We start from the raw sequence: 13,738 nt of genomic DNA on the forward strand, positions 1-13,738 counted from the left end.
TCGAGCAACAGGTCCTGTCTCCCAGAAACAGCAGCAGCGCCTCGAACAACACCGCCACCTTCAAAACGGCCAACTTTTCGAGCTTTCTCCGTAATCTCAATTTGTACGGTTTCAAGGTGTCCAATACATACAACGACGTGCAGTATCGCTATTACTACCACCCGAACTTCAAGCGGGACCACCCCGAACTTGTGGCGAGTCTGAGGAGACTGACCGTCGACAACAAGGCCAAGCTAAAAGCTGGTCTTGAGGTGAAGCCTCGGCCCCCGAGCCGATACAGTGGATGCTGTGGTGGCGGAGATAAATATGGTCAAATAGGCAAGTGTCACCGCATGACTGTCAGTGGGGAAGTAGCTTTAGATAGTGAAAACACAATGTAATGGTCACACATTTCCCTGTAGTGTTACAGTGAACAGTACTGGTAAGGTGAAACATTAGGGAGGGCCGTCTAAGCGCGCTCCCCACGAATGCGGCGTGCCAGCTGGATGTCTTTGGGCATGATGGTGACACGCTTGGCATGGATGGCACACAGGTTGGTGTCCTCGAACAGACCCACCAGATACGCCTCGCTCGCCTCCTGCAGGGGGGGGGGGGGAGGTTTACAGATTACACTGATGTAGCTTTATCAATACATTTTGTGCACACACACAAACACACACCTGCAGGGCTCCAATGGCGGCGCTCTGGAAACGCAGGTCGGTCTTGAAGTCCTGAGCGATCTCCCTCACCAGGCGCTGGAAGGGCAGCTTGCGGATCAGCAGCTCGGTGGACTTCTGGTACCGACGGATCTCTCTCAGAGCCACGGTGCCGGGCCTGAAACACACAACAAAGCTCGAGCAGGTTAATTTAACCCGCTACAAGCTCATCAGGATTCATCTTCTGTACAAATAATGACATTTTGTCACTTAAAGAAAAAAAAAAAGCCCCATTTCAGTTTCTGATCAGTACAGTGAATGTGAAATCAAGTTTTAATGCTGCCAATGTACTAGTGTCGTCACTCTGTGCAACCAAGAGGTTTTAGTAAATAAAAGTATAAAAACATAAAGCTGGATTTAAGATTTTCCAGTTAAAAATCCAGTTTAAAAAAAAGTTTTAAAACATAAAACTACAACATCCTTCTTCCCTCCATCTCATCTTGATAAAGACGGTCTCAGTGATGTTAAGATTTGTCCCAGAAATGGCTGTGTGTGTGTGTGTGTGTGTGGCATTACCTGTAACGATGGGGCTTCTTGACGCCTCCAGTAGAGGGGGCACTCTTGCGGGCAGCCTTGGTGGCCAGCTGCTTGCGAGGAGCCTTTCCTCCAGTGGATTTACGAGCGGTCTGCTTGGTACGAGCCATTACGACGAAGTATCACCTGTAAGGAATCGCAAATATATAACAGGATGATTAGTGTTGTTCACTCTATACTTCATACTTTTTCTCTCCGACATGTTTCAGAGCCGCTATTTGGACACCCTATTGACAATCATGTTGTCCACTGATGGTTTCTAAGCCAGCCTCTGATAACGCTGTACTGAATATTTAGCCTAAATGTGAATGCTTATGTTTGGAGCCCTAAAACTCACAAAAAGCTGCGAAAATATATGGATAAAATAATTATCATCAACATTTTAGTGTAGCGTGAATTTAGAGAACTTTGTGAGCTGTTTTAATATCATCACTATTTTCACCCAAATATCTGCATAAAATCTTATTTTTTAGTTTTCCTGCAGTACCAGGTAGCAAAGGATCTAGCTCAGAGTCCCGATCCCAATCTCACGAATTCGGGAGTAAAAAGTATAAAATAAATACCCACAACTGTATGCCATGTTGTTTGACGTTATCATGGTAACTTGATATGTTGCAGCAAAGTGCTGACACCATTTCAAGCCCTATCTCTCTCACACTCAACCATTTAGCTGGTCGAGTCAGCCAGTCCCTGAGGGTTCCGGGTTTGAGGCTTAGGGGGACAGGATTGGGACTTTGATGGTCAATCATATTTGACCTCCTGGGAAAACTTTTCACCGGTTTGTCAGCTGCAGACACACCGTCCCGAGCCAATACAAACAGTTTTGGATAAAGACCACACCAATCACACTGCTAAACTGGTCATATTCTCACATACACCAATCCGCCGTAGCTGTGTCGCAATTTAGGACCAATGGCGTGTCAGTCCTCTGGGTTTTAGGGCGGGACGAGCAGCCATAAAGCCGCAAGATTATGGCCGCAGACCCAAATTAACCTACCAATACACAGGCAATGAGCGGGACGGAAACTTTGATATTTTACCTCAAAATCAAACAACGTGTGCACACGAGACTACCGACAAAACGTAGGAGACAAGTGCAGCTATCAAATAAGCGTCACCGCGTGAGAGTCAATGGTGTATTAAAGCAGAACAGCGAAGTGTAAACCGCTCATGAAAGTGGAGCTGCTCTCTCGGTGGAAGTACTGAGCCGTGTTTCTCTCAGCCTGGCATCTGGGTAGCTGCTTTTTCTCCTCTCTACCGCGTCGAAATAACACGCCATTTCAGCACAAAAACAACTTTATCCGTCTAATTTTCTTTACAAAAAGGTGAATACTATTCTACGATTTAAAAAGTATGACAGAAATGTGACTTACCGAGGCTGAATTTAGCGATTTTTCTTCGCGAGAACACAAGTGAGTTGTGGTTGTCTGGCAGTGTCAGATATTTACTATCTCTCACACAATGGAAGCAGAGAGAGCAGGAGCAAAATGGCGGCCGTGTCAATCATCTGTCTCCCACAATGCAACTGCCAACATTTGTAAACATTGTAGCCGACTTAATGTCCTCAACAGTAACTTTTTGTCCCAAACGTTGTTTTTAATACAATGATACTAGAAACGCAACAACTATTATTCTTTCACCTAAGTATTTAGCCCAATATTGCGCAATACAAATCACAGAACAAAATGGGTCCAGAAATCGGGCACAATATATGAGCATAATTATGCCCATACTCAGGTACTGGGCTTTTTCGATTATTTTGAATGCATTACCTTGTAACTATTTCTAGACTGTGGTATTGCATCTTGTACTTAAGTAATTAGAGTACTTCTTCCACCACTGATTTATAATGTTTTTGTTTGATGGCCGATATCAATTTGATAATCAATTCGACAAATGTTGATCAAGTTAGAAAGATTCTTACCTTATTTTGATGTAAAACAGCAACCATACATAACATATTATACGTTATTATACTTACACTTATTATATTTTTATACTTTACCTTTGTAGCAACTATTTTCAGTTGATATTTGGAGGTAAATAAGCAAACGGTGGCAACAGTATCGGATAGTGTGACAAAAAGAAGACGCATAAAATAGGTAAATACAGTAGGTGGGGTACGAATAAGACTGGTGGAATCAACAGACTATAACAGTAATCATGAGCAGATTAACACTTGGTCACTTGAATGCTACACTATTTGTCATCGGAAAACAAACTATAATCAGTCTCAAGAAAAGGAGACATCCTGATTCCATGCAGGAAGTATGAAGAGGAAAGAAAGCCCATGACTGAAGGACTTCAGTCGCCAGGATGAGAAGAGGCCAGGATTAATTATGTTATAGACCCTTTTCACAGCAGCCATTTTGACATGTTATAGTAGGGTAAACACAGGTGTTTTTTTATGGTTTTGAATGATGGTACCATTCTGTTTTGTGGGTCACTGTCATTCCAGGGAGCCAAGAATGGATACAAACATGTGAAGTAGCACACAAGCTACTTCACGTACCAACAGACAGGATACGTTTGAATTTAGTAAGTAGACGAACAAACTAGACCATGGAACGGGTTCAGTATGTGTATTGGTATTGTTAAGTAAATAAAGGTAACAGTAAAAGCATTACTTTAGAGCTTACATTCATTTGTTTGACAACAGAAGACAAATACAGCGCGCAGGAAGCGGCTACACGTTAGCAGGGACGCTAGTTTGAGCGTTTACCTTCACTAAAGAACAAAGAAGACAGGCTCGCAGATGGCGAAGGTCTTTGGGGACCATTTCCAAAGCCATTATGTCCAGCTCCCGGACAAAACACTGGTGTAATACTGAAATATCAACCGGATTAATGTTTTCAATCATTCCAGTCGCCGGGGAATTACGTCACCGACTGCGAGCCGCGAGGGCCTTGTTGACCCAGCAGAGGGGTCCATATTGTGCGCCTGTTTAAAAATAGTTATACCTCCATTATTTAAAACAATTATTTCAGTTACAGGGATTATGTTTGAGTTGTTATACATAGTCACATACAGTATATTAGTTCCACTATGTCCTGAAACGTGGCATGCAAATACTAAACGTTGACTGATGTATTTGGTCATGCATACTTGTAATTCAACCATTCCAACCATCGGGATCCAGAACAGTGAAAACGTTTTGATTATACTAAAATAATAGATGTTTCAATGCAAAAGCAACTACTTATTATGGATGGATAAACCGAGAAGTGGAGAATAATTACTTTTTTGTATCTCTAAATGAAGACCATATGGATACTTAAGAAACAAAAAAAATCACATGCCTAACTTTAATCCAAACAGATTCTAGCATTTGGACTCACTGGCTCCTGTGTGTCATGGGGTACATTTTAAGATCCTGTGTATTCCCTTGACTGTTGATAATGCTGCAGTGATTATCTCCATGATATAGCCCTTTGATTCACACTCACAATTTATGAACAAAAACGTTTTCCTCTGGATCAGACATTCCGTACTAATCTTCTCTGTTACATTAAATAGTTAGTCCACGACCAACATTCACAAAATGTCTCCCTCTGTCGGTTTTTCTTTTTAGTTTATTTTACTATAACTACATGCTTTTAAAATGAACTGTGACACTGTCTGTTTTCATTTATAGTTTTCTTTATTATCATTATTGTCAATACTACTGTTATATCACCTATCATTAGCATTAGCTATTATTTTTTATGGAAAATGTTGGATCAATACTGAGATTTGTAATACAATTCAACGATGCCAAATAAAAATTCAATGGCGCACAGTTTACTTTTACTACATTTTGGCACATGAATATCCATCTATCCATCCACGTTAATTATCAATATGAGAAGGTTTTGCTACCTTGTTATTTTAATTCTAGGTTTCAGAGTGAAACACTACTTTTACTCGACTGCATTGGTTTGACAGCGATTGATACGACTTTATGAAATAAAAAATGTTCATCCAAAGCGTCTTATATCTTTGAAAAGCACGACGTTATTTGTGAAAAGCACTTCCATATTCTGTTATGAGTACAGGCCAATGATTTTATGTAAAATATATAATAAACAGAAGGGAAAAGTCTGCAAAAGGGTCGCGTTTACTTTTGACCCGTTTATTATGCTGCTAATACTTCTGTACACCTAAGTAATATTCGGAATGCAGGACTTTAACTTATCCTGGAGTATTTTTAAATGGTAGCAGTGGACTTGAATACCTCCCCCCAAAAAGACGTGTTCTAATGAACACACCTGCGTCAGACGATGCATGTCATAAACTGTCCTCTCGAGCGCTTTATTACCGAAGAACGTTACAACTCCAACAGCTTCAACGGTTCGGGAACTTTCAACGGTTGTGAGATCCGGAGTGAGTTTGCAGACCCAGGTAAAGTCACAGTTCACCTCTCATGGCGTTTTTTCTTGGTGTGTTATGACCCCCAAAAAATACAACGCTATGTCGACATAATTCTATGCGACTTTACTCAAACCTGACTGCGCAAAAGATCATTACAATTCAGAGTAGTTACTGTTAGTTGGGGAGCTAACGTTAGCTAATGCTAACTTAGCTTACCAGTAACGTTAACACTAAAAGTTAGCATTTTCAGGTCTTGTGTACAGCATTTTATGTATTTTTTTAAAGTTGACATTATTAATGACGTTAGAAGCCAAGTTATTTTAAAGTTAAGTGTGTCAGTATGGGGAGTTTGAAACATGAATGTTACGAAAGTCCAATTAAAGTTAAGTTAATTAACTTCATAAGTGTAACGTTAGCTTAACTGGTCGTACCTGGGACATATGTATCGTCAGCATTAACGAAAAGTGTCGGAACCGGGACATTCTGTTAGTTAGACCATAAGCTCCTTTTAATGCTACTTTACTAACGTTATCAGTTAATTATATTGTCATGAAGCAACTTAGCTTTCTAACTAAGATTGACCTCAACCTATTTAACGTAAACTGATGACGCTTGGCCTGTTATTCAGACGAGGCTTCACTAACTTTACCTCTTTTTATCCAATTCTACAGGCACAAGCATGGATGTGGTGGAAGATTGCGTCACCGAGAGCATCAACACTAACAACTTTCCTGCCAAGCTATGGCGTCTGGTGAACAACCCGTTAAATGAAGCCATCTGCTGGGACAAAGATGGACTGGTAGTCGTCATTGATCAGACCCTCGTCGAGCAACAGGTCCTGTCTCCCAGAAACAGCAGCAGCGCCTCGAACAACACCGCCACCTTCAAAACGGCCAACTTTTCGAGCTTTCTCCGTAATCTCAATTTGTACGGTTTCAAGGTGTCCAATACATACAACGACGTGCAGTATCGCTATTACTACCACCCGAACTTCAAGCGGGACCACCCCGAACTTGTGGCGAGTCTGAGGAGACTGACCGTCGACAACAAGGCCAAGCTAAAAGCTGGTCTTGAGGTGAAGCCTCGGCCCCCGAGCCGATACAGTGGATGCTGTGGTGGCGGAGATAAATATGGTCAAATAGGCAAGTGTCACCGCATGACTGTCAGTGGGGAAGTAGCTTTAGATAGTGAAAACACAATGTAATGGTCACACATTTCCCTGTAGTGTTACAGTGAACAGTACTGCAAAAATCTAATTGGAAAGGGTCCATAAACCCCAATATTGAAAATCACTATGAATAACTATGATACGAACATCTAAATTGCCATTTTAACTCCACAATCCAGTGTTTTTCACGTTTCATCGTGTGGCCGTCTAACAGGTTGTTGTCATGCTTTGCTTCTTCCTGTTGCTTGCAGGCAATCATTCACTGCCGAGCACCCCTCATCGGAAGTCGGCTGATCCTTACTGTCCAAACAAAGCTCCGCCTGTGACGGCTCACAATGGAACCCCAGTCCCACTGCGGTTCCTGACGTGGGGCAGCGGTGCAGCTCTTTCGCCTACTGTCTTCGCTACAGACAAAGGGATACCCGTGACTTTGAGCCAGCACTACGCCGAAGCGGCCTCCAGCTCCAGCGCTATGCTCATTCACCAGAGTTTATTGCCTCACTCAAACCACGGAAATCCAAATTTCACTTTTAATGCGCAAAATCAACCTGGCTACAACATACCATGTGAGCATGACATGAGTTAACCTGTTAGGAGTTTGGGTGGAACAGTTATAAACCACACTATTTACATCACTTTACGAGTAGATTCCTTTTTTCAGCTACAATATACTTGTAACATACTGAAATATACTAATTTGTGTGTTGAATACATGTCATTTTTAATTAGGAATGCACAAATGTAGGTTTCAACACCAAACCTGAATCCTGCATTTTATAATCTCAAATAATATCTTTGTTTTTCTTCTTGAAGTTTACCAGTGCTACGATCCGAACATTTTGGCGTCACAGAGGGCAGGTGGTTGGCTTCAGAAAGGGTCCTACCCGACCCACAGTCATTACCAGGTAGGTGAATTTGACTGTATTCGCCCTGTCATGTAATCAATTACTCACACCAGAGCTGTAATTGGTCGAGGAGGATGGAGTTTGGTGAACACGTATCGTGTCTAGAGCATTTCTTTTTATGTCACTGTTTTAGGCAAGCTGTCCTGTGAATGTGTTGTCTCATGTGGACCACAACCAGGACTCAAAGAACAAGGAACACCAACAGGTGGAAAAATGTGACATTAACTTCGACACAATGTTCCAGATTGCAGATGAGGTGATGCAAACTCCGGCCAATAGCAGCCTGGTTAGAGTTGTGGCCCCGGTGCAGCCGGGCCCCGTGTCACTGCCGGTTTCCATTAAAACCGGCAACCCTGTCAGAGTCAGGAAGGCCAAACATTTGTCTCCTGGACCCACTGTGGTGTCTGTGAGAGGCAGGGCTGATCTACTCGCATTCAAACAGCTGGAGGGATCCGTGATTTCACCACCTGAGCAAATGCCCGAAGATGCCATAGTCAATGTAATGTATATTTTTTAGGGTTAGGGTATTTATATTTGCTAGAGAATGTGTAACAACCTTGCAGAATACCTACTCATTATTTGCTAATGTTTCCTCTGTGCTAGGGCGAGGTTACCAATGATGATGCGAAGGACACTGGGAACATAGATGTCGAGGCTGAGGACACCAGCAGCACAAGCACAGGAAACACCTAAGATATTATTCAACCCGTAGGGAGCGCGGTCAGAATAAAACTCGTGGAAGGAAAGGCATTCCAAATTTGAATGCAAGTTTAGTGACAGTTGGTTTTATTTATCGTTTTGATGTCAACTTGTTGACTTGATTGGCATGTGACAGGGAGTCTTGGTTCACTGCAGGATGTGATCCTAAATGCTCACGATTACCAGACTTTATTCTCCATTTTAATGATTCTTTATTGTACAAAAGTTTGTGGATGTGTTCAAATTTAAATCTTTTTTTTTTAAAGAATTGTAAAATTAGTTATATGTTGTACATTTGTTTCTTTATTGGAAGTGACTTTGGAAAATGAAAATAATTTAACACTCAGTCCTATTTATATTGTTTGTTTAGAATTACTTGTACCACGGTACAATTTTAAAAATATATTGTAAAGCATGTATATATAAGCTTGTAAATTGACCGCTACATTTTTTAATAGAGTAGCATCTAAAATGAGATGCTTTTAAAGAATTATTTGAAGTATAAGATTTTCAGATTTGCTGCAGTAGGGCTAACTCAGCATCTCCTTATTTTAGTGTACGGTGGTTTGACTTCCTGTCTGCTTTTAATAGCATAATCGGTGGCGTTTGTCAAAGCAAGTTGTAACAAACTGATGTAAATGGGGGAGAAAATATTGAATGAATTGCTTTCAACTATACTTGTTATACCTACTAGTGCTTGTTTGCTTTGTGATGGTTGCATTTCCCAAACTTTTTATTTTTCGCTGCATCACTTCAAAAGTTGTGTTTTTAAAATGTGTAACTTGACATGTTTTTAAAGGCAAGTGTGTAAAAGTCTAATAATTAAAGAGAAATGTGTTTCCGATAATTCAGCCGGATGGTGTGTTGTGTACTTGTATTTCATTATTTCAACATACAATGGCAATAAACGGTTCTGATTCTGAACTCTGATGGTTCAGTGGGAAGTTGAGACACGGATCGGAACGAGGTTTTGGTTGTGATTTAAATTCTGTATATTATAACGAGAATACAGAAGCAGAGGCAATTACTTTTGCAGGCATGTGGTCATCCAAAGGAGTGGAGGGATTTGATTTGTGAACTGATGAATGTTTTTCATGAAAAGTTTGAGATCACCAACGGCATTACAACTCACGATGGGGACACGGACGTCTCCACAAGATTCAAAAATCCACTTTGTAAATTAAGTTAGGACTTCTCTCTCGACACACCAATTTGATGTATTTTGTAAAAACAAGTTGATGAATGTGTGTGATATGTACACTGTGGACCTTGATGGGTTGTGTTTGGTACGAGTTATTCAGGGGAAAATATTAAGCTGTTTTTTAGCGACAAATTCTGGCTATTGTCTATTTCTTCCAGTGTGCTGCATCATCTTTTTTTGTCAAATATGTGACACCCACGTCTGTTCACTGTCAACTGAATGCTGGCTCAGCAAATAACAGTGTTGACTGTGCTAAAGACAATAACTCACATTTCTTATAAAAACAGTCCTTTATTATTTTTTTTTTCCTCAATTATCCAAAGAAACACAAAATACCCACTTCTTCTCCCCTATAAGCAGCCATGCTGATATTACTAATCACACACAAATTGAACAGTTGAAGGGCAGTTCCTTCATCACAGACGTGATCCAATGCAGTCCCAGCAGTGTGACGCCGCTCTGGTGTGGCTGAACAGACAACCGGAAGCCATCCGGTTTATGTCTTCACTGCTGTGTCTCTGGATTTGTAGATCACTCCTCTGCTTTTCAACTCTCTCACCACACCTTCGGGGAAAAAAGGAGAATTAACAATGCAATAATAAGGAAGGAATTCCAAATCAAGAAAAAGCCAAACATGTAATTCCCTGCGTAGAGGCAGACTAGTTTAGATAAAGTGTACCTGGAGGTAGTCTGCCTGTCACTGCTACTGCATACACACCTGGCTTGAAGTTGCCTGTAGGATGGAGCAAAAACAATATCCACAAATGTTATTTATCTCAACAGCATTTGGGTATGCCAACTGTAAAACTGGATGTATCCGTTTGAGTAAATAAGGTCCTTATTGACATAATATTGATACTTTGTCTTCTTTCCTTACTTTAGAGTTCTTCTACTCCATCATGGTCAAACTGGATTAATGCAGCTTTCAGTACAGGCACACATCCTTACCTATCCTCTGCCATTTAGCTACCCAGCTGTCCTCAGGACTCATCATGGATACCACACTGTGGACACAGACGGGAATGGTAAACATCCAGAAAACAACGGGAAAGGTTGATTTATTAAATAATCGATGCTGAATTAACGTTTACCCATCAAATGAGGAACTTGTGCATTCATAAACCATCTCCCGGTTCCCCTTCATCTGGAGGTACGACTCACAGTTGTCACACCCGTCGTATTCAAACTGGTCGATGGTCTAAAGAAAACCAGAGGAGGGAACACTTGAATCAAGGACCGTGGCCCACCTAAATGGAACAGGGCCGTAATCAGTGTTATTAATCGCACCTGTGTTCACCCTGCAGCGGCATGTTAAATGAGTGCTGCAAACAGGGCCCATTGACAGTGGAGACACGGTGGAGAGGAAAAACGATTTTTAGGTTTTTTTGAAAGAAAGCAGACTATTATCAAGGCTTATTACTAGAATAGGATTTCAGTGGACAATTAAATCCACTAGGAGGCAGTAATGCAATTTAAAAGGTTACCAACAGCTGGAAAACCCCAACGAATGAGAATAAGTGACGTAAAAGAAGAGAGGCTGGAGTAAACTACAGGGAGAGCTGGAGTATGGGGTCAGAGCAGTCTCAATAATTGCAAATGCACACAGAAAGTCTCACAAATGCAAACAGAACAATTCACAAATATATTCGATTTACAAATGCACACAGAAGGATTTGCGATTCGAAATATAAGGGGCAGCAAAACGCAATGGATCCGCCCTTCACATTTTGTCGAATTGGGGCGTTATTGCGCGTTTGTTTGTGTTATGTTCAAAATTTCTCAAACAAAAAGGTAAAGGAAAAAGCCCCCCTCCTTGTTCAGAGGAGAAGAAGCAGCCCCCCCCCCCCCCCGCTCTCTTTCTTCCATCATTACGCAGGGCCGAATCAGCTGGTTGAAGTTTAAATCAAAAGGAATTTTATATACTAATAAAACCAAACACACTTACAAACTGAATTGACTATCGATAGTAATATTTCATGAAATAGAGGCCCCATCCACACGACAGACTGGTGTGTCCGCCTCATGGTCCAGATGAGGTCTGATCATCTTCTGGATTCACAGTTTCTTTGTCCCTCCAAAGTCTCTGAAATGTCTCATATTACACATTCCTTAGCCCATCGATCAGCTCAGTGATTGGCTGAAGTCCAACAAGCCCCTCCTGGGCCTTGATCCATTGTCCTAAACTTCACACCACCCCCTCTCACACACTTGATGCATGAAATGACCAGACTCCTACAAGTAAATATACTGTATCACATTATATCCATAATTAGGGGCGCTTTAAAACTTAAATTCCTCACATTTGCAACTATTCGAGCATCACAAACATCATTCATTCATTTATGCAATCCAAAGCTTCACACACCAAAGCCATGCGGTCATTATCATCACTGCCTGTTTTACATTTATTGTCCACTTGATGGCACAGTAGAGCAAATGAAGCCGTCAATCGCATCACAATGAAATGTCCCTGAAGGCCAAAAGCTGGGCCGCGTTGGTCCAACAAGTGGAGTTTTACCTCTTCAAAAGGTATTGCTGCTGCGACAGTCAGAGGACAGCAATGAGTCATTTGTGATTTTGGTGAGTGTGGTTTCAGTGTTTAGGATGGAATCCTTATTGAAATAGTTCATAGAAGAGTCCACAATCTATAAACCTTGTTTATACACAGAAAGATGTTTCCAATGTGATGTAAAAACATGCAGTCTGGGCAGAGGACCTTTTAAAGGTGCCCTGTGGAGTTTTCTAATAGACAACCATTCAGTGTTACTCTTGCAGGTTTCCATGGATCGTGGTTATCTGGACCCTGCTCCTTCCTCCCGCCATGGCCCTGCTCACTCCCACTGCAATTATTATTTATATTACAGATACCATTAACGCACATTACTGACTGCTTCTTCACCGGAGTCCCTGTGCTTTCTCTGCTCGCAGGTTTCCATGGATCCTGGTGATACCTGGAGCCTGGTCTTGCCTCCTGCCCTGGTTCTGTCATATGCATTGAATGTGTTGTAATTCTGTTATGCTGTTCATTCTGTACACATGACATCTATCACACTTCTGTCCATCCTGAGAGGATCCTCCTCTGTTGCCCTCCCACAGGTCTCTTCCTCTTTCCTCCCCGTTAAAGGGTTTCCTGGGGGAGTTTTTCCTGTTCCGATGTGAGGGTCAAAGGTCAGAGGATGTCGCATGTGTACAGATTGTAAAGCCCTCTGAGGCAAATTTGTGATTTTGGGCTATACAAAATAAATAGAATCTTTAGGTCTGACTAATGTGTTGAATGCATTTCCTTCCTCATAAAATATTTATAAAGCCGATTAAAAAAAAATATATATCTTTATAATCCTGCAGTTTCCCTTCCCTGGCGCAATTCCGGCACATGCTGCTACAGGTAATAAACTCCACAGGGAACATGTTGAGCTCTCTACTGCAACTAGTCATGAATGATTTAGAACAAACAAAACAAATTAAATTACTTTTATGCTTTACAGCTGATTTGTAATCGACACACAACCATTATTGTATACCATCGATGTAGTTAATGACAACTACTCATGTCCCCTAAACTAACAAATGCTGTCCTGAAGGAATGGTCAGACTGAACCGAGCAGTAACATCAGGCACATATTATAAGACATGGGTTACAGCTATTCCTCAACAGTTTTATTATTTCATATCTAATTGGAGATGCCTGTAGTTTGAGACTAAAGTGTTTTCACATTCAAGTACACAGCCTTACTTCAGTTACCCATCTGAAAAGGTAGCGGCTTTAAATAAGGCAAGAGGGGAAAAACCTGTCAAACAGAGTACAAACTGGATTTAGACGCATTTGAAACATATTGTAATCCACACATGATTAAGGTCAACCAAAAGGGCACGTAGTATAACACCAGAGGATTTCCAGCCTGAAAATAAATGGCCCTAGGGATCTAAAAAGTAGGAATTCCCTCTCATTGTTTTAAATTCAGAACCAATGAGGCCACTGATACAAAATGAAATAACCTCAGTAGATCTGTCAAGAACCATCAAAGGTGATCTGAATTCTAGTTATCACAATGTTTGTGCATTACGATGAACAAAATGTAAGGTTCGTCACCAACAAGTCCACAAAGCAGCTGCAACATGTTCTTCACCACATTGTTTTCAGCTTTATTCAGTTAGTCCAGTTCATGAAAGTACCGTGAACATAATG

The 13,738-nt window shown here is 41.2% G+C and overlaps 2 protein-coding genes across 3 annotated transcripts; both read right to left on the bottom strand.

Annotated features, from left to right (window-relative positions):
- Window positions 1-291: 291 nt before the first annotated feature.
- Window positions 292-2,766, bottom strand: LOC306788375 (histone H3.3A). 2 transcript variants are annotated; one of them, XM_079283878.1, is made up of 4 exons: window positions 2,603-2,766; window positions 1,212-1,355; window positions 660-813; window positions 294-577 (listed from the first exon to the last, which is right to left on the bottom strand). In XM_079283878.1, the coding sequence occupies exons 2-4, from the start codon at window positions 1,337-1,339 to the stop codon at window positions 449-451; spliced, it is 411 nt and encodes a 136-aa protein (XP_079140004.1). In that variant the 5' UTR covers window positions 1,340-1,355; window positions 2,603-2,766; the 3' UTR covers window positions 294-448. The 2 variants fall into 2 exon arrangements, with proteins under 2 accessions (XP_079140005.1, XP_079140004.1); XM_079283879.1 differs by lacking the exon at window positions 2,603-2,766 and having other exon boundaries at window positions 292-577; window positions 1,212-2,506.
- A 7,126-nt stretch (window positions 2,767-9,892) lies between these two features.
- LOC306788062 (transcription elongation factor SPT4-like) lies at window positions 9,893-12,488 on the bottom strand (the record flags this gene model as incomplete). Its single annotated transcript, XM_079283389.1, has 5 exons — window positions 9,893-10,116; window positions 10,232-10,285; window positions 10,501-10,556; window positions 10,644-10,750; window positions 12,441-12,488. The coding sequence occupies 5 exons, from the start codon at window positions 12,486-12,488 to the stop codon at window positions 10,049-10,051; spliced, it is 333 nt and encodes a 110-aa protein (XP_079139515.1). The 3' UTR covers window positions 9,893-10,048.
- Window positions 12,489-13,738: the final 1,250 nt, after the last annotated feature.

This window comes from Melanostigma gelatinosum (assembly GCF_949748355.1).
Source record: "Melanostigma gelatinosum genome assembly, chromosome: 14".
NCBI classification, from domain to species: domain Eukaryota; kingdom Metazoa; phylum Chordata; class Actinopteri; order Perciformes; family Zoarcidae; genus Melanostigma; species Melanostigma gelatinosum.

Excerpts from the sequence above, each read along its gene's own strand:
- LOC306788375 (XM_079283879.1), bottom strand. The coding sequence starts at position 1,339 with ATGGCTCGTACCAAGCAGACCGCTCGTAAATCCACTGGAGGAAAGGCT. Across the intron at positions 814-1,211 it reads AAGAAGCCCCATCGTTACAG|GCCCGGCACCGTGGCTCTGA; the intron begins GTAATGCCACAC and ends TGTGTGTTTCAG. Across the intron at positions 578-659 it reads CCGCCATTGGAGCCCTGCAG|GAGGCGAGCGAGGCGTATCT; the intron begins GTGTGTGTTTGT and ends CCCCCCCTGCAG.